The 22,920-nt window shown below is 57.5% G+C and overlaps 1 protein-coding gene across 1 annotated transcript; it reads right to left on the bottom strand.

Annotated features, from left to right (window-relative positions):
• On the bottom strand, window positions 1–18,136 carry C3H8orf74 (chromosome 3 C8orf74 homolog). Its single transcript, XM_027926866.2, has 4 exons — window positions 18,089–18,136; window positions 16,768–16,960; window positions 2,271–2,692; window positions 1–237 (listed from the first exon to the last, which is right to left on the bottom strand). Exons 1-4 carry the CDS (start codon window positions 18,134–18,136, stop codon window positions 1–3), a joined length of 900 nt encoding a protein of 299 aa, XP_027782667.2.
• Window positions 18,137–22,920: the final 4,784 nt, after the last annotated feature.

Genomic DNA, 22,920 nt, shown 5'->3' with positions numbered 1-22,920 from the left:
TCACTTCTTCGCTTTAGCTTTCTTTCCCTTGTTCCCTTTGTTGGGCTTCTGGTGAGTGTCCTCTCGCCCCGGATTGCCGGGGAGCGGGGGGAAGGGGAGCGGGGCGTTGAGACTCATGGTCTTCCTCTGAAGCCGCAGGTCCAGGATGTCAAACGTGACCTGGATCTCGTACTGCAGCAGCTCCTGCAGGCACTTGATCTGGATGTGGATGGCCTCGCTGACCAGGCGCTCCAGAACCTGGGGGCCAGAGGCTGGTGAGCCGGGCCCCCAGGAGGCCCTTCCCAGCCCGCCCTGAGCCGAACACCTCCACGGTCCTCTCCACCCACACCGCCCTGCAGGCCACAGGATCGGCTGTGTCAACTGGCCCCCGCTCTCTCTTGGGCTCCCCTCTCCCTGCCCATTGTCACATCTCCAAGTCCTATTGGACAGAAAGGGAAACTACTCCAGGAAGTGGGCGTGTCCTCCCGTCAGCCGTGGGAAGAGGGAAACTGAGCCACCGGCTGCCATGTCACCAGGAAACCGTCTCTGTCAACTCCTGGTGCCATAGCATCCTGGAGACAGGGACATGTAACTCTTTGCTCCAGTTCCTGCCTGAGTAGCCAGCCAACAAAGGAGAGGTTATGCCCATCCAGGGGTGCGGGGGACGTTCTGGAATATTCCTTGATACATCTGAGATCTGCATTTTAGCTTAAAAACCCATGCACACCCAGTGGCTTGGGGGCTGAGGGAGGAGGACTGTGAGTTCAAAGCAGCCTCAGCAAAAGTGAGATGCTAAGCAGCTCAGTGAGACCCTGTCTCTAAATAAAATACAAAATAGGGCTGTGGTCGAGTGCCCCTGAGTTCATCCCCAGCACCCAAAAAAACAAACAAGCAAAACCCATGCAGAATTTTGCATTAGCCTCAAAATATCTGTCCTCGCCTCCTAGAATGAGAATACTGTTCTTCCCGTGGGTCCTGGGGACATGGGCTATAAGCTGATGCCCCATGCTGTTTCTGTGGAGCTTAGTGCTACCAGCTCAGGCCAACTGCCAGGGCACAACTTGGAGGGGCCTCGGCTCATGAGCCAGACAGGGCAGGGAGAGTGGGCAGGAGGGGCTGTCGAGTGTGTAGAGAGAGCAGGAGTGGGGACCTCACATATTCTGCAGCGAGGTCCCCTGAAGAGGACTGCAGACAGGCTGGTGCCTGGGTTCTACTCAGTCCCCATTGGATGTGTGTGTGTGTGTGTGTGGTACTGGGGACTGCGCTACTCTGCATGGAGCTCTAGCCCCAGCCCTTATTCTTACTTTGAGACATGGTCTCCCTAAATTGCCCAGGCTGGCCTTGAACTTGCGATCCTCCTGCCTCAGCCTCCTGGGTTGCTGGGATCACGATGGCACCACTGTGCCTGGTTCCTGTGGGATACCTTAATGCACTGAGGTTACATGGCACCTGGATGTGCTGTGTTTCTGGAGACCTAGCCTTGGATGAGTACCATCCATTCTGTCGTTTTAATTTTTCTTTAGAGATTTTCCAAATATGTTTTTGAATTTCAAAGGAATTCTTTCCTCATCAGAAACCAAAACCAACTGACAAACTACGAAACTCCTTGGGGACACACAGCCCTTTCCCCTGCCCCCCTCCCCCGTGCCCACAACACAGGCACACACCTACACTCGAGCACACACTCGTCCCTGTGTTCAAAGACCAGGTAACCAAGACAGTGCCAGTGCCTGTGTAGCGCTAGAGCTGGCCTCAACTCCCTCAGGCTGGTCACCATGATACGAGAGGTTGGGGAGGCGCTGGCAACGGGGGCCTGGGGTCTTTGTACCCATGGGCAGGGCAGCGGTGTCTCACATCCACCACCAGACCCTTCTGGTCCTGCCTGGCCTCACCCCAAACCCCCTCCCTGAGCGGTCTCCATGCTCCTTCCTCCATTGTCCCTGGGCCTCCGTGGACGAGGGCATTAGGAAAATCTGCAGCGGCTCCGAGCCACAGATCCACGATGACAGCGTGACAGAACTTGGACTTAGGGTCGGCCAGACCCTAGGCCCACTGTAACCTCTACCCAGGTTAGCTTGGTGGCTTTGGGCAGAGTAAGTTCTCTGGGCCTCATTTGTCTCACCATCAAAATGGGGACACAGTGTCTGCCCTGCTGGGAGGTGTCATGGCACCTGCAGGCACGGCCCGCGGGGCACACCGGGCTCCTCCGTGCTTCCGTGCGGAAGACGAGGCCGTGTCGGAGTCCAGCCGGTGTCCCCGTGGGAAGTGAGCGCCGGCAGCGGGAGCCTCACCTCTCTCCTCAGGGCCTGGTGCGGCTCTGCGGGCGCCCCCGCGGGCACCACCTGGCCCCCGAAGGCCTTCTGCAGCACGTGCGCCTGCTCCAGGCTCAGCGTCTCCTTCAGGAGCAGCATGTTGGTGCGCTTCTGCACCTCGGCCCTCCGCAGCTCGGCCAGCTGCTGCTCGTGATGCCACACCTCCCTGTCCGTGCCCTCGGCCAGCGGGAGGGGCGGGGGCGGCGCACACACCTCCAGGTGGGCGACCGTCAGGTTGACCTCCTGGTCCTGGCCCAGGACGCACTGGTAGAGTCGGTAGTGGCGGATGAAGGTGTTGTGGAAGTAGTCGCAGAGGGCCAGCAGGTGGGCGGTGCTGAACTGCCTCTGGTAGTCCCGCAGCTTGCTCCCCAGAATCGTCACCGCCTCCGTGATGGAGCAGCCTGTGGGCACAGAGGGCCAGGGCCAGAGCGTGAGCGGCAAAATCACACTGGTGGCCCGCTGGCCTGGGCTCTGAGGCTGGGCAGCTGGCCCTCAGAACCCACGTCCGGCCTTGATTCTGTCTGCCACTCGTTGTCTCTGGAGCTGTGGAGCAAGCAGCTCTCCCTTTTACCCTGGCTTCCACACACACTCACTCATACACTCATACTCACACTTACACACACACACTCACACACCCACACACACTCACACACACACACACACTCACACTCATACACTCACACACACCCACACTCACACGCGCACACACACACACTCACACACACTTACCCACACACACTCACACACACTTTTCTGTCTGGTTTTTGGTACTGGGGATTGAACCGGGGCGCCTAACCACTGAGCCCTATCTCCAGCCCTTTTTAAATTCTTATTCAGGGTCTTGCCGAGTTGCCCAGGGCCTCGATAACTTGCTGAGGCTGGCTTTGACCTTGCGATGCTCTGCCTCTGCCCCGCGAGCTGCTGGGATCTCAGGTGTGCGCCACCGCCTGGCCTGGCTTCCGTGCTCGTCTTCCCCGCTGCCAGTGGCCATCCGTCCTCACCTGTTTTGCCCAGTGGCCCTGCCTTAATAGCCGAGCTTCACAGAGTTTCCTCGTGGACTCTTGAGGAGGAGGCAGGGTGCTGGAGGGGTCTGGTCTGAGGGGGGCATGCAGGGATGGCGAAGGCCCAGGCGACTGCTGCACTGGTGGCCGGGGCTCTCGGTGGGGCAAGGATCACTGACCCCATGAAAAGCCTCACCTCTGAGGGTAGTGCCTTGGCAAGCTCCGGAGAGGGAAGCACCCCTCCTGTCCCCTCCTGTTCCCTGCTGCTCACGGCCCTTTGGGAGTTTAAGGCAGAGGTCAGGTTGTCTGCAGCCCGTGACTGGGATTTGACAGGGTGGTGTCTAGAGCATGTGTGTGGCCTGGTGACACTCATAGAGCAGAGTCAGGGGGCAGCTGAACAGGCCCCTGGGTGTGAGCAGACATGGTTCTGACACAGATGCTGTCCCTGAAGCCCTCTGTGAACATGGCCACAGCTTTCCTGCTCCCCACTGTGTCCTCTGCAAGGTGGGAGCTGAGGCCAGGTGACCATCATGTCACTGTTTTAACGCCTTTGGTGCTCCAGGGCCATTAGAGGATGGCGGTCCAGCGTGGGTGCTGGGGGCTTGCCTCCACCCTGGGGCTAGCTCGCCTGCACAGCCCTTCCCCGGCTCCCTCAGGGAGCCCACAGCCGGGCAGGATCACTCCCAGCTCTGCAGGAGGGGTCACTGCCCCACACCCAGGTCTCCTGGAAAGTCCTCTGCCCCATTCTTGTTCACACTTGGCTCCTTCCCGAGGCCGCTGGGTGGGTGGGGCTATCTATCCATCTTCCTCCCCCAGAGGCCTGGGGCAGGGCGCTGTCTTAGTGGATGGGCACTGCTCCACTGTGGGCCTCACTGGGATGTGCTGGGGGTGTCTTGGATACTCAGGCTGCGTCTCCCACGACAGCATAAGGAGGCCTCTGTGCAGTGTGGTGATCCTGGTGCAGCACTGACGGTCCCTGGGCTGGGCCACCCTCCTCTCAGGACAAACCTGCAGGCTCAGAACTGCCCCCACTCCAGCTGAGCTCCGTCTCAGAACGGGGTCCCGGGTTGGGAGGATTGGGGCACTGTCCATGCTTGTGACATGAGGCCTTTGCCTGCTCACATGTAAAATGCAGGACAATCACATTCATGTTGCAGGCCGGTTGGAGACCAGTTGGGGCCATGGACCAAGTGCTCCGCCCGGAGCCTGCCAGAGTCAGCAGTCACCGCAGGAGAGTGTGCCTGCTCTGTGGGAAGAGTCTCTCCCAGCCCCACCACCCACCACCCCTCCCTCCCTCCCTTCCTTCCATCCAAGGCTCATTTGCCAGATTTGCCAGACTGTTGCTGAGCCTATACACGGTTGCAGCCTGTCTTGGCAATGCCCTGGTAAATAAGGCCCATCCCCTGCCCTCACGGTGCTCGCCCAAGAAAACAAAGCAGAAAATCACAAGGTCTGAGGCCCAGGTTGTGGCTCGGTGGTAGAGAGCTTGCCTACCCCATGCTAGGCCCTTGGTTCAATCCCAAGCACCCAGGGCTTTCTGGGGAAAGCTTGGGCTTGGGACTGCCATGGAGGGACTATCACCAGGGCCAGCGCTGGACCATGTGCCACAGGGGCCTGGTGGACATCGTGAGCCAGCAAAGCAACTCCACTGTGCGGAGTGCAGTGATGAGCGGTTCTTCATTCAGCTGACGCACACTGACTGGGGGCCTCTGTGCACAAGAGCTCTTCTTCCAGGCCCCAGGGAGTTCTAGGGAGAAGCCATACAGATAATCTAGCTCTGCACAGGGCCACGGGGGCTGGAAGGGCACAGTAGGAAAAGCAGATTATCTGGATAGTCAGGGAGGGGTCTCTGACACGGTGACAGAGGAGCCCAGATGGGCAACATCAGAGCCCTTTTCTGGGCAGAGGTGGGTAAAGGAGAGAGGGCCATTGGAGGCTGGCCCTGTCCACAGAGGCCCGCTCTCCAGAGCACCTGGCGCTGCCTCACACTTCAGTTCACCGGTGTGTGTTGCCCTGCGCCGGAAGGTGAGTCCTGAGCTCGTGGCAGCTGGGTAAGGAGATTGCCCGGCACCCGGCACCCCTCCTGGACGTAGAGACTGGTTGAATGAACCTGAGCCCGCAGGCAGCCACCGCAGCGTTTGCAGGTGGCTGTAGGCATGGGGGGGACGTCATTCTAGAAGAATTACTCAGTGAGCCCCCCATGTGCTGGGTGTGGGGCACAAGTGGACTATGGATGTGGTCATCCCCTGGGAGGCTGCTGGGTGGGAGGGGCTCCCAGGTTCATGGGCAGCAGGGACAGCGGCTGAAGGCCAGCGGGGGGCAGCGTGGCTGTGGGGGCACCCACATGGAGCTCCAGTTTCCGGGAGGCAGAGCTGGTTCTGGGGCACTGGCTGGGGATGGGAAGGCTTGGGAGTGACAGTTCGGACAGAGAGCTTGGGAGGAGCCTCTAGGCCACACCAAAGAGCCGGACTTTCCCGCAGAAGCCTCGGACATCCAAGGATGAGAGTCAGGGCTGCCCGGAGCTCGGGAACCAACGCGTCAGGATTCTGCATGCAGCTTGCTCTGGCCTGAGCCCGCGAAGGTGGAGAAGTTCACCACGTGAGCAGCTCCACTCAGAAGCCTGGAGGCTAAAGGCAGAGGCCTGGCGGGGTCCAGCGGGAAGGTGGAGGCTCTATGGCAGGGTGCAGGAATGGCCAACAGGGGGATCCCAGATGGGCACGAGGCCCTCGTTTCTGACCATCAAAGCTGGACCACAGAGAAGTATAATAGAACTCCACCAGGCGGCTCACTGGACTTCTCCGGACTCCTTGGAGCTGAACTTCCAGAGCTGCCCTGCTTATGTTCCAGAATGGCCTGGCAGCGCAGGGGATGGGGTCACTGGTCCTCCAAGGGAGTGGCCGTGCCTGCCTTCTGTGCCAAGGCCAGCCCAGCGATCATGCACGGAGCCCAGCCTGGTCGAGAAGTCTGCGAGGCACATTGTGCTGCGTGCTGTAGCAGACGTGGCCCAGTGTTCCTTGGTGGCTTGTCACCCTTGCGGGTGTCCAACAACCCCACTGTGGACCTTGTCCTGAGTCCACAAGCAGGCACAGTCCCTGGCTGGATTCTCACCGCAGCCCCAAGACACTCTCTGGCCAGTGCTGCGTTTCCCATCCGAAGCTGGCTCCTGAGACCAGCGATCTGCACCCCAGTGACTCAGAGCAGAGGGATTAGGGCTCAGGGAGAAGCCTCTGGCTGAGCAGATCTGTGCCTGCACGTTGTTCTTCAACAACAGGGAGTGGCCTTCATTTGCATTGGCTGCTGAGAACTTCCTGAAGTTGTCCCCAAGCCCCTGGAGGCCAGCACCTGTGAGGAAAGCTGCAGGAGTGGAGGAGGAGAGGAATGAGGAGGGGAGTGCGGAGGAGGCGCTGCGATGGCAATGCCAGCCGCTCCCGCATCGGGCCAAAGAGGCACCAGGATGCACTGGGGGTCTCTGGGGCCTCCGAGGCTGCACAGCAGGGAGTGCAGGGGTGGGCCACCGGCTAGCCAGAGGAGGGAATGGAGAGAGGGGCTGCCCCCTCTGGGTGGGCATGGGAGAGGGAGCCAGCGTCCAGACGAGCCAGTCTGGTCACCCCTGTCTTGGCTGCAAGGGGAAGAACCACAGGCCGCAGCCTGGCTGGCTTAACTTTGCCCCAACCCCAGAGCCCAGAGCTGGAGCAGGAGTGTGCGAAGCAGAGGAAAGCACAAGCCTGCCACCTCTGTCCAGCCCTGTCCTCGTGCCCCTGACTGCTCTGGGTCCCTCCCCTGCTCTCACGCAGGGGCTGCTGAAGACCTTGACCAGGAGGCAGCACCGCGATGGCAGGAGACAGACGTTGTCCTCTGGGTCAGGGGCTGCCATGGCAATGTGGCCCAGCACGCCCCGGCCTCCCAGGCCCCCAGCCCCTCCCAGGGCAGCGAGGCCTGGGTAGGCATCATCGCTTCCATCTGTTCGAGAAATTGGCTCAAAAAGGCCGGGAGATTTGCCCAGGGGCATACAGCAGGTAAGTGGTAGAACCCGAATTCAAACTCTGACCATGTGTCTCCAAGTGGCTTCTTTGTAGGAGGTGGATGTGGAAAGGGCCCCTAACTCACGGGGACATTCTGCAATAGGTATTGCATCAAAATGCATGTTTCATGGCCAGAGTCTCCAAGAAACACGGGATCCTGGGAAACTAAATGGAGTCTCAGTATGATAATGAGCTCAGCAGATCATCCAAAAGGGCTGAGCAAGCACAGCGCTCCTCAGATCCCAGGACAAATAGTCTCTCGGGACCAGGGAGCACACTGGGGGAAATACTGAGCTGGTCCAGCTCCTTTGTTCAAAGATGGGGAAACTGAGGCCCAGAGAAAGGCAGGACTTGCTCTAGCACAGGGGCCTGGACCGGCCAGCAGAGTCCTCCCTGATGCCTCTTTCAGCTTGGGGAAGGGACAGTTCTACTTCTTGTCAGTGCCCCCAGGGCCTGGGGCTTCTGGGTGGTGAGCAATGTCTCAGGAGGTGGTGGGGAGTCTCCCTAGGGGGAAGGGGTCCAGTCGAGGGAGGAGAGCTGGATCTGGGGCTGCCCTGGGTGGGCTTTGTGGTGCTCGGATGACCTCTGGCCTAGGGCCAGGCAGAAGTTCCAGGTGAGAGTCCAAGAGCTCTCCACCTTTGCTGAGTCCACTCCCATAGCTCCTGCCTGTCCCAAGGTCTTCAGGTCCTGGGAGGCCCCTCACCTCCAGCTGCAGAACTAGCAGTCTCCTCAGGAGCCCCTGATTTCTGGGGCTGGTGCAAAGCTCCCGGTGGAGCTGCAGGGAGAGGGAGAGGGTCACCTGGTGCAGCCTGATATCCCTCTGGGGGAGGACCAGCAACGTCCCTCCTGATGTCTCCAGGCAGCCTGATGGGTCAAGGAGTACCACGGTGCCTGGCACCAACCTCACCAGCTGCCCTGGGACTGGGCATGCTGCTCTGGTCTGGTCACGCCCCCGTGTGTGGGCAGGCGACCGCACACTGTTCTCGGTCACCATTCACGGTCACACGAAGCACTGGTGATGGGCATGGACTCAGAGCCTGGCCCTGAACAAGGCAGGATGGTGAGGCTGTGAGGGGCTGAGCCTGGGAATTCACAGGGTGCTGGTCTCCTCTGCCCTCGGCCACCTGACCACCAGCATGGCTCTGCCCTCTGGGGAGGGCGTTCTGATCTGTCCAGTGGAAGCAGTGGACTACGTGTCTGGTGGAGCTGGGTGACAGCCTGTGTGTCCAGTGCTCTACAGTGTGCCACACACAGTAGGCACTCAATAAATAACCTTGTCCTTGTCCTCTCTTCCCTAGGCCTCCACTGGTGTCCCCCACCCTGGGAGGTGATCTGGAATCCACCAGGCTCTCAGGGACAAGCCTGACCTTGGGGCCGTGAGTCCTGGAGATGGGATGGCCTCCATCTAGGTGGTCACCTGGTGGCTCTGTTGACCATATGGGAGGTGGAGTGTGGGCCAGCGTGATGTCATGGGAAGCTCTTTGTTCCCTGGACACAGTGACATCAGGGGGAAGGATGGCTGGGAGTTGGCTGGGCCCCCAGTTATGGGGCTGCAGGGGAGAGGAGGAGGTTGTCTTTCTGGTCAGCCTTTATTGGGGAGGGGGGTGACTTCCAAGCAACTCAGTCTGGAATGACCGCTGGAGTGAGTGGTGGCAGGACAGGGCCATCAGGCAGAAGTCCAAAGAGACCAGCTTTGGTTCAAAAATAGGAAGAACGTTTGAGAAGAGAGAGCCACTCGTCTCCTGAGAAATGAGATCAGAGCTGGCAGCTGTGGGTCCCAGAGCTGGAGACAGAATTCCTGAATGTGCAGTTGGGTGGGGAACGAGGACCGTGGAACCTCTTGGTCCCCTCCACTCTAAGATGCTGCAGGAATTTCCATGGGGCAGACAGTCCCCAAAGCCACCACTGAGGTACTGTCGGTGCCTCCCAGCCAGGCTCTGCCGCGGACTCCAGCTTGCTGAGGGGGCTTCTTCACCCTCACAGTCTCCCCCGAGATGAGAAGCACCAGGTAACCCCACTGAAGCAGGCCCGGCACTGAGAGAGCCAGCTGCTCCACACAATCCCCAAAACCCTCTGAGGGGGGTCCCTGAGGCTGACGGTGTGTCCAGCAGGCCAAGGAAGGAATGAGAAGTGAGAGGTCACACCAGAGAGCCAGAGGTCCTGTCTTGAGGGTCCCTGCACATCGCCCACACACGGGGGCACGCCCAGCACAGGGTGCAGCTCAGCCTCTCAGCTGGCCTGGACAGTCACCCATCAGGGCCTTCCTGTCAGGAGCCGGGACCCGTCCCGCCCCATCCTGTGGGAACTCCTGGTGACCGAGGCACCCACACCCAGGTGTCTCCCTGGTCCCTCTTTCTTCTACACCTGGCGCCTAATGCTTCTCACGCAGGGGCTCCTCCAGGGCTTTCAGGACTCACAGCCCCTTGCCAGGCCCCCGTCAAGATGGACAGTTGCTAGCCAAGGGGTGTCCTCTGCTGTCAGACAGATGTGGGCACAGCCTGTGGGCACAGCCATGGCGAGCCTCTTAACCTCCTGGGCCTCAGTGTCTCCCATTAAAAAAATTCCCATGATGCCAGGCTGTGGTAAGTGGCCACACCACGCTGGGCCACCCCAGGAGGGTGGATAGCCCCGCCAGGGGATGTCGGGGAAGGTTTCTATGGCATGGTCTTGATTTCTGGCCTCCTTATGACAGTGTCACCTGGTGAGCTGTGACCTCACTCTGTGAGTTGTGCCCTACTGAATTTATATGCTAAAGTCCCAACCCCAGGACCTCAGGGTGACTGCATTTGGAGATGGTGTCCAAAGAGAGGATTAAGGTTAAAAGAGGTCATGTGGGTGGCCTTCATCCCATATCACTGGTGTCCTCATAAGGGGAGGAGACTAGGACACAGACACCCGCAGAAGGAGGGCCAGGTGAGGGCTCGGGGAAGACACCATTCACAAGCCAAGCCGAGGGGTTCCGGAGGAGCCAGGCCTGCCGAGGCCTTCGTCTTGGACTGCGCCTCCAGAGCCGTGTGGACACAGATGTCCGATGTTGAATCACCTGGTCTGTGGGATTTCATGGTGGTGGCCTGAGCAGACAAAGGGACTCAGGGGGTATCGGAAATGATAGTTGTCCACTTGTCCCAAGAAATGCTCTCTCTAAGACCCAGCCAGTGGCCTTTGTAGAGATTCCAACAAAGAAGTTGCCTCCAAAGACCCCCGAGGGCCTCTGGTGAGGTGGTCCTGCTCCTGCTGGAGGGAGGGTCTGTCGCAGGCCGTGGCCCCTGCTCTCCGCTCTGCTGCTCCTGATGCCGGGGGCTCCTGACATGGGGAAGGGTGCTTGGGGCTTGCAGCGTAGATCCAAGGTACAACCCTCCATGTCCCAGAAGAAGAATCTCATGGGGGAGTTGGGGGTTGTTCCTCCTCCAGACCCCAGCTGTTGGGGACAGGCAGGTGGCTACCTTCTCATCCAATGGTGGCCTGGGTGACATTTCCTGAAGAATCAGGAGTGGCTGTGGGCGGAACTGCAGATACCAGGGCCATGACACACTTGGCCGCCCTCCCTGTCCTCCACCAACTGGTCCTCCTAGCCCCAGGATCTGCCCACCAGGCCAGCAGGCAAGGGGCCTTCCTACTCCGAATTCTGCACCTCTGTGCCATGGCTGGTGACTTCACTCCCGGCCCCGAGGGACAGGTGGGTGTGATCTGTCCAGGGCTTCCCAGAGACTGGCAAGAGGTGCCAAGTGTCGAAGTCTGTCTCTCTGGCCTCGAGTTGAGCCCTTTGCCAGGGTGGAATCAGCTTATGCTTTTGAATAAAGGGCCACTCTCTCCCTCCCTCCGCTGGGGCCCGATCAGGCAGCTCGATAAGCGGAACTGGCAGCTGTCCTGGCAGAGTCTGAATCATTGTTGTGCAAACATGACCCTCCTTAAATGCTGTCTGCCAACCTCCTTATCTGGTATGCAAACAGAGCTCAGCCATCCTCAGCCCCAGATGAGCCACAACAAAGTGGCCCTGGAGAAGCCGCCTGCCAAGAGGAGCCCAGCCACTGTGGGTGACAGCCAGAGCAGAATCGTCCTAGAGCGGCCGGGGACCCCGGGGACGCGGTCTGCGTCCACACCGTGATAGGTGGATGTGCCTGGGAGCGCAGGGAGCGAGGGCGGACGGGAAGGCCTGATCTGCCGCTGTGTGAGCAGCTCCTGCCCCTCAATGCCAGGTCCCCTGACAAGGGCCGTGGACAGGTCCCTCCTCTCATGCTGGGGGGCATCAAGGCCTCCTTGCGTGTGTGCCCCTGTGTGGAGCAGCTGGATTAGAGCCAGCCCTGCGGTAGCCTGGGCCTCCATTCTGCTGGCCCATACCTGACCCCATCTGCAGAGGAAGGGAAGACAAGGAATGGCAGCACTGGTCAGCAGTGGTGCTCCTTGTCCTGGACCACACACACCCGTGGTCCATCCCGCCTCTGGACTGGGGAGCAGGGGTGGCTAACAGTGAGTGAGCGCTTCCTATGTGCCAGTCACCTGCTGTGGACTTCACATGTCCTGTCCTGTTTAATCCTGCCCACTGCCCTTTGGGTTGGAGCTATTACCATCTCACTTCACAGAGGAGGAGACAGGGGCACAGAGAGGTACCCAGCGTTCCCCGGGTTAGCAGGAGCAGGTGAGGAGGTGGGATTTGAACCCAGACCTTCTGGCTGCAGGTCTGGTGCCTCGTTGCTCTGACGCTTCTAACTCCACTGAGCACACATCTCCCTGGAGCAACCCGTACAGGGCGGGCGGCCTGGCCTCCCCTTCCCCGGGCACCTCTGTCCCTGCGGGCGCCGAGGTCCTCCCTTTCATTCCTTAGTTAACCCCTGTTTTCATTCAACGCCTAGTGGACGCCATGTGCCTTGTCCGGCTCTGAGGACAGAGGGGACAAAAACGAACAGGTGCAGCCCCTCCCCTGGGGGGGATTCAAGTCTCTCTGGGTCCAGCCTTCCTTGAGGTCCAGGTGGAGGACTCTGGGGAGTTGAGTCTGAATTGAGTGGGCAGGACGTGGGTGAACAAGCTCGCGAGGGTGGGCGAGGCAGCGCAGGAGGGCCGACGTGGACGCAAGACCAGGGCGCCCTGAGCACTACGAGACATCCTGGGCGTGGGGAGGGTCCTGGGGGGCCTGGCCATGGCTGCAGGGAGCCGCTGAACCAAGAGGCACGATGAAGAGGGCCTGGGGCGGCTCTGGGTGCAGTCCTGAAAGTTGGAATCCTGAAGGCCCCCATCCCCAGCTGCAATTCCCACGCAGGAGGAGAATGAGGCTCTGCACGGGAGCGGGAAAGCTGGAGGTCCAGAGGGGATCCGCGTTCTGGGTTGCAGGCAGGGTAGTCGCTAAATTACTCAGTCGCGTCCTGCTGCTGCTCCTCACGCTAGCACCGAAAACTGGCCTTTGTCAGAGAAGGCAGACATCAAGGGTCTTGGTGACCTTCTAAAGCAAGGATGTGCATGACAGCTCCTCCCCAGTGCTACAAAACGCATTAGAGGCTGGACTGTTCTCGCTTGGGAATCTGCTTATGGACAGAGACAGACTTCTATTTACTCCTAACAGCCTAAAACCGACTTCAGGTGCAAGAGGATCCCTTGAGCCCAGCAGCACAGGGCCCGCCTGGGCACCAGAGTGAGAACCTGTCTCAAGACAACAAAAACTAGCACGTTTGACTTTGGCAAATAGATGGCACTTTCAAAACCAATCTCACTTTTTAAAATCAAATATACAATTCATGCTCCTGTTAGATCCCCGAATTCCAGACCTTATTTGCAGGATCATGTATCACAACTGGGGAAAGCATCACACTTTAAAAATGCTTATCTGGAGATTTGGTAGACTTGGCAGAAGAGAAGGATTTGAATGGAATCTCCACACCGTGACGACATCTGGAATCAGGTGTTTTTCAAGGCTTCTAAAGGCACATTTCAAGGTGTTACAATAAAGTTAGTTTTCCCATTCAGCCCAGAGCATTTGGCAGAAAATTCAGATGAGTGGATACAACAACAATAAGAGCTTGAGTTTACAAATGCGTCCTTTGTCTGCGTTGGCTTTCCTTCAACTGATGGGACTCCGGGAGCTTTGAATGAATTAAAGCTGCGTTTGCCCGAAGCAGCCAGTGATGTTACTGACGCGTTCGAAAATAATGATGTACGAGGAGGATGAGAGGACAGGCACCAGCGTCCCTGTTTGGTCTTCAAAATGTTGGTGCGGTATTTGGGGTCTGCACGCGAGTGCAAGAGGAGTGAGTTCCACACTCCCCAAGAACACCAGGCCACAGCCCAGACCGGGGGACGGTTTCACAGGGAGGCCAAACGCGGGCGGATGTGGAGTCACAGGAGAATTTCACCAAAGGTGGACCAAGTAGAAAGCAAATGTGAGCGTATTCTTCAAAGGGAGCCATGTCCTAAAAGAAAAAAAACAAAACTGCGGGTTCTGATGGGAGACTTTGAAATCTGGTCGATGATCGTGAACATCATCATCCTGCTCTTTGCCTTTCTAGCTTTTGACCTTTTAAAATTTGCATTCTTCTTTGAAACAGTTCTTTTCTCCCCTGTTTTAGTTGGTCAGTGTTGGTGACTTTTACCACTTTCTATGCTGTTCATTTCATCTTTGCGTCATTTCCAATGCAGGTATAAACGTGCAAAGGCTTTTAGAGAGTCCTGATTCATCACAGGCAGGTGTTTTTTTTTTGTTGTTGTTTTTTTACAAATTCGACTCCTTGAAAGTGCGTCATTCAACGTGGACTTTGTGTGTGCGTTGTGTCATTTGAAAATGTTGAGATTTCCTTAATAAAGATGTCTTTTTTTTTTCTTTTTGTGAGGTGTCATGTTTATACACTGGCTTCTGTGAAGGATGAAATGTCTCAGGGTCTCGGCTTTCCAGGAAACTGGACATGAGGTGTGACCTGACGTGGTTCTTGAGTGATCCGCCGTGGCGGTCTGACCAGGTGCTTCACACGACCGCAGGTGTGCGCTGGTGCTCGCCATCACAGCGCATCTCCCGGCGTTTTACTTTGCACTGTTTCTTCTTGGATTTGGTTCACTGGCTGGTAGCTGTTAGACCTGTGCTACTGTCACGTGTACGCCTGAGGGGTTATACCTCGAAAACCTTGTCTATTTTCTTTTGTAAAGTGGTCTGTGAAGTGTTATGTCACTTTGTTCTGGTGGGGAGACAGAATCTTAAGTTGCTGAGGCTGGCCTCAAACCCTCAATCCTCCAGGCTCAGCCTTCTGTGCCTCTGGGGTCACAGGCGTGTGCCACAACACCCAGATCTTTCAGGTCTACATGCCTCTCTAACAAATTTCCTTGTTAAAGAAAAAAAAAAAAAAGGCTTTTTGATAAATATTTTTAAATTTTTTTTTCCAGAATTTTTTCTTCAGAATTTTAGACTTTGAGGATTTTTATTTTTCAGAACTTCACCATTTGGGAGTGTGGCCCAAACCCCGCCCAACACTCCAGTCACTCTTCCAAGTGCTTTATAGAAACGAACACAACAACCCCACAGTCATCCTCGTTTTATAGATGCGTGATCTGAAGCACAGAGAGGTTGAGGCAATTGTCAAGGTCACACAGCTAGGAAATGATAGCATTAGAACTCCAGAAACATTCAGAGCTCATCCTGAGACTGGCATTGACTGTGGAGAAATCTCTGCTAGGGCCAGGAAGAGAATTTTCAGAGGTGATGGAGGCAATCTATCCTCTGCCTCTGGGGGTCCAGCTTATTCATGCTCTCTGAGAGTCTCTGTGCACATGCTGCTGAGGAGATTGCCACCCAGACAGCCTCCCCACCAGGAGCAGCAGGTGTCGGCCAGGAGACACTGCTCCAGAGGTGTGGGCTGGTGCAGCTCTGCACCTTGGGTGGAGAGGGATGTGTGGTGAGCAGAGCAAGAGGCTGATCCTCGCCTGCCCGACGGGCAGTGGGAGCCCCGAGCAGCTTCCAAGAGGGAGCTGGTGGGACCGTGTGTCTGAAAATTCACCCTGCGGTTTGGTGAGTGGGCTGTAGAATTCAGACTTGACGCAGTGGCCACCAAGAGACAGAGGAGGACGTGGTGCCTGGTGGGATGGTGAGAGGTGGTGAGCTCAGGGGAGGACACTGGGGTAGGTGCTGGGACCCGACAGTGAGCTTAGGCTGCATCCGGACGGGGCCATGTGCATCCCACACAGGGCACCCTGTGTGAGGGACGGTGGCATCATCAGGGACAGAATCACCGTACGGGGAAGACAGGGAGAGGGGGCGTCATGTGGCCTGGGTCCGTGGCCGCTGCTGATCATGCCCAGAAAGCCCAAGGAGGACCTTCCAACGTCCCCTACGTGGTCAAAATCCCATTTTACCTTCTTGGGAGATAATTTCAAGATAAAACAAATTAAACATAAAAAAGTTTCAAAAATACCAGTTCTTTTCCCAGTCGACTTGGGATATGTAGGCCACACGAAGCCCACCCTCCCCAGGGTCCCCACTTGGGGCCTCCTGAAGCAAGGACACACCCAACCTGACCATCAGGACAGAAGGGGAGCTCTAGCCACAGCAGGTCCCCAGCCTGAGCGGGGCCCCAGGCGCCTTGGGGCCCGGTCTCCTCAGCCGCTCTCAGGCCGGGCCTCGGTGGCCTTGGGCTGTCAGAGGCTTACTGGGAAGACCTGGGGCCACGTTCTGAATGTGGCTCCTCAGGGAGATGCAGGTGCTGGGCCCTTGCTGGCCACAACGCACGAGGAGGTGGCTTCTCACTGCTGTCCCACCGGGACACCCGGGTCTTGTGTGGCCTCTCACTGACGTTGCTGGGTCCACTTCAGCAGGGAAGTGTCTTTTGGTCTTTTCCATCTGGTCCCCGGTAAGGATGTAAAGAGGGGGTTCTTAGAAATACCCCACTTCTCACTGCCTTCTCCCTTGAGTCGGACCCTTCGGGAGATTCTTGGCCAAGTTAACTGCGGCGGAGGCAGCACAGAGGGCCATTCTGAACATGGTATTTGCTCCATAAATGAGTCTGCCTTTCAGAGCCCAAGAGGTGGACGGGTGTGACCACGTGCTCTCGGGCTCCTTCCCCATGACAGCCGTGCACAGGGCAGGGGTGGCCCAGACGCACCCCAGATGTACCTGACCGCTCCATGTCAGGCCAGCAAGCTCAGACCTGAAGGGAGCCCCCCACATTCCACCAGCAAGCCTGATCCCAGGAGGCTCGCTGTCCTCCAGGGCACCACGGGAAGTCCACGAGGGGCTGCAAGCAGGGGTGACACGTGACCCATTGAAGCAAAAGTGAACCGCCACCGACGCAAACCCCAGCTAGCGCAGGCCTGGTCCGCAGGGCCTCGAGCTTCACAGCTGGGCAGACACCTAGGAGCCTCCAGCCCTGGGGAGGCCTAGACAGCATGAGAGGAGCCAGTTCTAGTGGGAGGAAGGGTCTGGCTTCCCCGGGCTCTCGGGGCGGCGACCTGGGGCTCAGGGGCGCCCCCAGCCCGTGTCCATACCTTTGCTTTCCTTGAGCAGCTCTTCCGTGAACTTGACCACCTGCACCACCTCCACCCACGGGAAGCCTTTGCCCACCGCGAAGATGACGCTGTCATAGATGGTGTCCAGCAGGATGCTCCTGCGCGCGTCCCTCAACTCGTCAAACGCTTCCCAGTTCAGGAGTCTCCGCAGGTGCTCCCGGCCTTTAGGTTTCTGCAGGACACGGCGCAGGAGTGAGAGGCCGCGGCTGGATACCGTGCAGGCCCACCCCCAGGCCCTCCGACCCCAGGGACAGGGAGGGAGGGTCTCCCGGGAGAATTCCGCTTTCTCTCTCCTCTCTGGGGACTTGTTCTTTGGTTTGAACTCACTTCTCCGAGACTTGACGCAGCCACCGCAGGCCCAGGTTTGCGGGCCTTCAGCGGGTCTCAAGCTCTGAATCACGGCCTTATCCCTCTTCCCTAAAACAATTCGATTTTCCCCCAAGACTACTTTCAACGGGTTTCCCTGTTGATGGGATCATGGAATTCGTGCTAGTGTGCAGATGACTGACAGACAGACAAGGCGTCTGGCGGGCGATGTTTCACGGGAGGAATGAAGCTCAGCCGTGGGACTCGGGCACTCTGGCAGAGCGGGAGGGAAAGACTGATGGGAAGCCTTTCCCCTGGTGTGCAGTGAGACCCCGCTGCTTGAGAGTTCTTTAGCCCTTCCAGAAGGTTCTTATAGGTCACCGACACATGTAGGAGATGCAAATGCCACTTAAGGGGGCAGGGTAGAAAAAGGTATGGGGTGATGGTCTCCTCCCCCCCCTGAGAAGACCCTGGGGACACCCACCCTGCAAGGGGTGTCAGTCTCCTGGGGCCAGGATGCTCTGGCTAGGAGGACCCTGGGGACCATGACTGCTCTGATGGCACAGGGAGCCCGATCCCTGTCCTCAGTCCCAGAACCTCTTCTCCTCTACCTGACCCAGGCGGTCCAGCTGCCCTTCTCCCTCAAGTCAGCTCAGGGCCCCGCTCCCCACACTTGTGGGCTCAACTGCAGAGAGCCCCCAGGGTGCCGGGGCTCCTGGGGGGGCAGGAGCAGTCCCGCATTCTCTCCAGCAGGCTCTGCCACACCAGGGGCTGTCCCTGCAGGCCCCAACACTGGCCACCAGCAGGGGTAGGCGAGCCTGGAATGTGGCCGCACCCATCACAGGTGGTGTGAGAGACAGTGGATGCCCAGGGTGTCCCCTGAAGAGACACCACCCTGAAGAGACACCGCTCTGGAGTGACCCCTGGCACACGCCCCATTTCTGGACCCACGGGGCAAACTTTGTCTCAAAAGGCCCGCTTTCTCTTTCTTCACCTGGAATTGGAAGACTTCTTTCACTCCCTGGGGTGTTAGGAGTGCCATGGCCCTGAATCCAGTTGCCAAGAGACGGGCCGGCACTGCCGAGTCTGGAACCCGGGGCGGGTGGGGTGCAGCTTTGTTGGGTCATGAGGCGCCCGGGCTCCTGGGTGGCTTCCTCTGGCTCCTCCTCTCTGCGATGCTCTGGGTCCTCCTGTGCCTGAGCAGGGACCTCTGTCCCCTTCCCTCTTACACCCCTCCCTCACAGGCTGTCTTCCATCGGAAGCGAGGTCCGGGCATCACCCTCCCTCACACGCATGAGGGCCCCCCTCATGCCAGTTCCCACAGGACCCAGGACTCCCCTTCCTCCCAGACCTTGAAACCCCGTCCTCTATCTTCAGGTCCCCGGGGTCCTCCAACACCTCGTCCCTCAGGACCTGCCGACCCCACTTCTTCCCGGCAGCTGGCACCCCGTGTTCCCAGCAACATGGTTTCACTTAGGGGTGCAGAGAACAGCTCTGCCGAGGTGCCCCAAGTTCAGCACCTGAGCATCGCATGCCGGGACCCAGGGTGGGCTCCCCCTCCTGCCCGGCTTTGCCCTTTCTCCACCTGGAAGCCCCTGGCACCCCCGGGTCACCTGGGGGCAAGTCTGTCTCTCCCCCGCCTCACTGCCCATGTCCAGAGCCTCACTGAGACGTCCTTTCCTGCTCCCTCCCTAAAACGCACCCCAACCCTCACCTGCTGCCCCTGAGCCTGCGGGTGGTGCTTAGGAAACCTCCCAGGTTCCTCTCCTCCTCCCTCAAGCGCACCTCCAGCTCTTCTTGACTCGCCCTCCCCCTCCCCACCCACCTCCAGGTCTGGCCGCCCTAATGGTCACTGAGTCCTTTCTCCCCTCTGCCCCCCTGCCCCCCGCCTCTGTAGTGGGGCGTAGGGATTTCTTACCAAGTCTCTGAACCTCCCCCTCCACACACAGACGCATCAAAGTGGACTGCCAGCTTCGTGCTTCGCAGCCTTCCTGGACACTCAAGGGCAAGCCCAGAGCTCCCGCGTGGCCTGAAGGCCCCCGTGGCCAGGCCCTCCTTTCCCCTCCAGCCCAGCCTGGCTGCTTTGCCCACTCGCCTCCGGCTCCCTCCAGGACTTTGCCTGCGGACATCTCTTCTGGACAGGTCTTCCCTTGCTCTGCCCAGGTGACTCTCCTGCTGCTTCACGGCTCACCTCTCCCTCAGCGACCCCTGAATCCCCAGTACACACACTCGTAGCACTCAGTTGTCACCTTGTGATCGTCCCCACCTCGTGATGATTGTTTTGAGGCCAGAGTGTAAGGTGGAGGGAGGTCTGGTTTGGTTTGCGGCTGTTCTACTCGCCACGTGCCCGCCCAGCGTAGAGTAGGTGCCCTTGGCTCATCCAGTGGCTTGGCCGTGGCTCTGGTGACGTGGCATCGGTGTGTCTGTGGAGGCTGCCTTCCCTCTAGCCTGCTCATCTTGCCAGGACGTGGACAACATCCTGCTCCCTCTGGAGCCCTGGTGCCTGCTGCGGGGACCCAGTGACTGTTTTCATGGCCAACAAGGTGATGTTGACAGAGGTGACCAGTTACAGACGCAGCCGCCCTGCTCTTGCCTCACGTGGGCCGCACCCGTGTTCTTCTGCCAAACACAGCCATTCTCAAATCTTACCTGAGACTCTGTGAAAGCCACGTGGTCCCCGTTGAGCTCAGGGGAATGGACAGAGCATCTCGGCTGACCTCTTCTGAGGCCTGTTTGGTCATAAAAACGAAAACCTCCTAGAATCCCAACAACCAAAGGGCGTCTTAGTCAATGACAGTGGCAACTTTCCAGGACTGGGGATGCCTGGCGCATAATCCTTGCGCTGCTTCTGTAAGATGCGCCTAATGACCCTCGTTCCCCTCCGCGCATGAGGAGGTCGGGCGCAGAGGCATTGAGTGTCCTGCAGGGTCACAGGGTCTGTGCTGGGACCCTGGTTTACCGCTGGCCACACTCATAGCTGCACGGGGGCATTTCTACCCGGGCTCTGGCCACTGAGGCACTGGACTGGTGAGAACTAACGTCACTGTTCCCTGACGGCTTCTTTCGGGCCACAGTGTGCCCTGTAGCCTGTGGGTTTGACCGTCCTTGGCCCAGGGCACAGCCGGCCCTGGCTTTTTCTTCTCTCTCCTTTATCAGAATCCTCATCAACCTTGCTGTTACCATCTCTCACGGGGAGCCCCTCCTGAGGCACGAGCTTGTACTCGTCTCGGGGGGACCCAGAGGCCCCCTCACCCAGGCCTTGACTGTCCAGGCAAAGGGATGAGGCCCAGAGAAGAGAAGAGGCATTGCTGTCAGAGACCAGAGTCGGAACTTGAACTCAAGCCCCTGGCCCCATGTTAGTGCCATTTCCCCTACATCCTGTCACCTGCCTGATGGTCAGGTGTACGTCAATTTGACCAGGGCATGGTGTCCGTGGTATATAATAAAAGAGTAAAGTGGGTGCTTCTGTGAAGGTGCTTTGCAGATGTGGTTGACATCTACAACCAGTTCACTGTAAGAAAGACTGACTTTGTGGGTGAGCTTCATCCAATCAGTTGAAGACCATAAGGGAAAAATGGAAGTTTCCTGAAAAAGAAGAAATAGTGCCCCAAGACTGTAGTACTCACTTCTGCCCGAGTTTCTAGACTGCTGACTTGCCCTGGATTTTTTTTTATCAGCCCAAATGATGGATGAACTTATGACTTAAAATAAATTTTATTCATATTTATCTATCCATCCATCCATCTACCCTTCTATTTATCTGCTTGTCTTTCTATTATCTATCATTTATCAATCATCTATCTATCCATCCATTCATCCTATTGGCCCTGTATCTTTAGAGAATGCTAATTGATACATTGTCCTAAAGGAACTTATGTAGCCACATAATTTTTGTTTTTGTATACAGATGACATATGTAAATTTAGAGAAAATACATAAAGTAATAAGATTATCTAAAAAGAATTTCTCCCTACTAAGAATGGCCAAGCACAAAACCAAACACACCGGTTAGCAGATGGGCTGGGAGATGCTGGCTCGGCTTTCTTTGGAGAGGCACTAAGGAGGCTGATGGCCCAGTGCTTGGCCCCTCTGCCTACTGATGGAACCGACGGTTTGCAGGGAGAGACATCAGTGTGCCCAGCCAACAGCTACCTTTCTCCCATCTGTTTCAGGCCCAATAAGAAACAAGCAGAAAGTTTTGCGGTGGAATATAAAGAAAGGAGTTAGCTGGAACACACACACACACACACACACACACACACACTTTGGCCTTTTCCCCTCCTCCTCTTGCTTCCTAGAACACAGGTACACAGGTCAAGAGCCTCAGCAAGCATCTTGGACCGTGGGAAAAGTCCTTGACCTTGACCTTGACATCCTGGGACACAGAACAAATGCCAGCAGTGACTCCTTCTGGTCTTACTAAATTGCAAAAACAAATTCTTTCATGTTTAAGCCTCCATCCCTGATGCTCAGAGCCCTAACAGCTCCTAACCTGTGTGGGCTGTGGCACAGGGTGGCCTGCCACAGGCAGTAGAAGCTGGTATTTGAAAGTGAGCGAATGAAGCAAGTGGCTAGAAAGACGCCATCTTGGTAGACGTTGCAGACAAGCAGCTGGTGACCTCGCCGTGTATCTGCAAACGTTTGTTCAGATGGTGTCACCTACTACTAACCCCTGCGGTGTGTTTCACATGCCAGCCGAGGCTGTAGCAATGGGGACATGGCCAGAAGAATCCAGACTGTTGGCAGCAAGGTTTGGGGTGGGAGCCGAATTCCTCCTCCATCCAGGCTGCAAGCAGAGGCGCATGGAAACTGCTTTCCTGACTCACGTGCCTCCACGGTGGGCTGTAATTTTTGTGTGCACATATTTATTTAAGATGATTTTTTTAAAACATGGCAAAACTCACAGAACATAAAATGAACCATCAGGGATGGGCACACTGTGCAGCCCTCACCCCCTTTCTTCTCTAGAACCCCTCATTCCCCAGGGGACTCCTGGGCCTGCTAGGCATTGGCTCCCCACATGCCCTCCAACCAACCTCGCACCCCATCTCCGTGGTTTTGCTCTAGGGACCTCATATAAGTGGGATCCTGCAACGTGTACCCTTCTTCACTTGGTGGGCACCTTCCTGTTGTAGCACGTGTCAGAATGTCCTTCCTCTTCACAGCTGACTGGTTTCCTGTCGTCCATGCTCGCCGTGTTCGGTTCATCCATTGGTTTGTAGGTGGACACGTGGGTTGCTTCCTCCTTTGGGCAACTGCACAGAAGTGCCTACAAAGAGGGGTGTACAAATGGAGTCCTGCAGGATCACAACTGCCCAACTCCGCCTGTCCCCGGAGCTGAGTGGTTGTAAGTGGTGACTTCAAAGTGGCAGCCCCAGGAGAAGTGGACCTTCTCACCAAGCAAAGGTGCTGATGTCGGCAGAGAGAGGGCTGGCTTCCAGGGAGGCTTATTACCTTAGACATCACCTCACGTCAGAGCCCATCTTCTAAGTGCTGGGGGCTGGGAACTGTGTGGCCGGTAAGTAAAATAAGCAACTCCGGCCCTGAGGATGGTGTCTGGGTAAGGCCTTTGGCTCCACGTGCTACTTGCGTGAAATGGACTGGAAGCGATCAGAACCAGAGTGGGCCAGGTTCTGAGAGAACGTGTGACCACAGAAAGCCCAATCTGGCTGGCAACAGTGCAGACGATTCCCAGGCCTCCAGATGCAAAGGAACAGGAGGTGGGCTCTGGAGCCCGGGGCTGCCTAAGGAAGATCATGCCCCAAGTGTGCCTCTGAGATGCAGCAAGGGAGACGGACATGCCAAGACAGACCTTCCGGAGGGAGA

Source organism: Marmota flaviventris, chromosome 3 (genome assembly GCF_047511675.1).
Source record: "Marmota flaviventris isolate mMarFla1 chromosome 3, mMarFla1.hap1, whole genome shotgun sequence".
NCBI lineage: Eukaryota > Metazoa > Chordata > Mammalia > Rodentia > Sciuridae > Marmota > Marmota flaviventris.
This window is presented reverse-complemented; position numbering and strand designations above follow the sequence as displayed.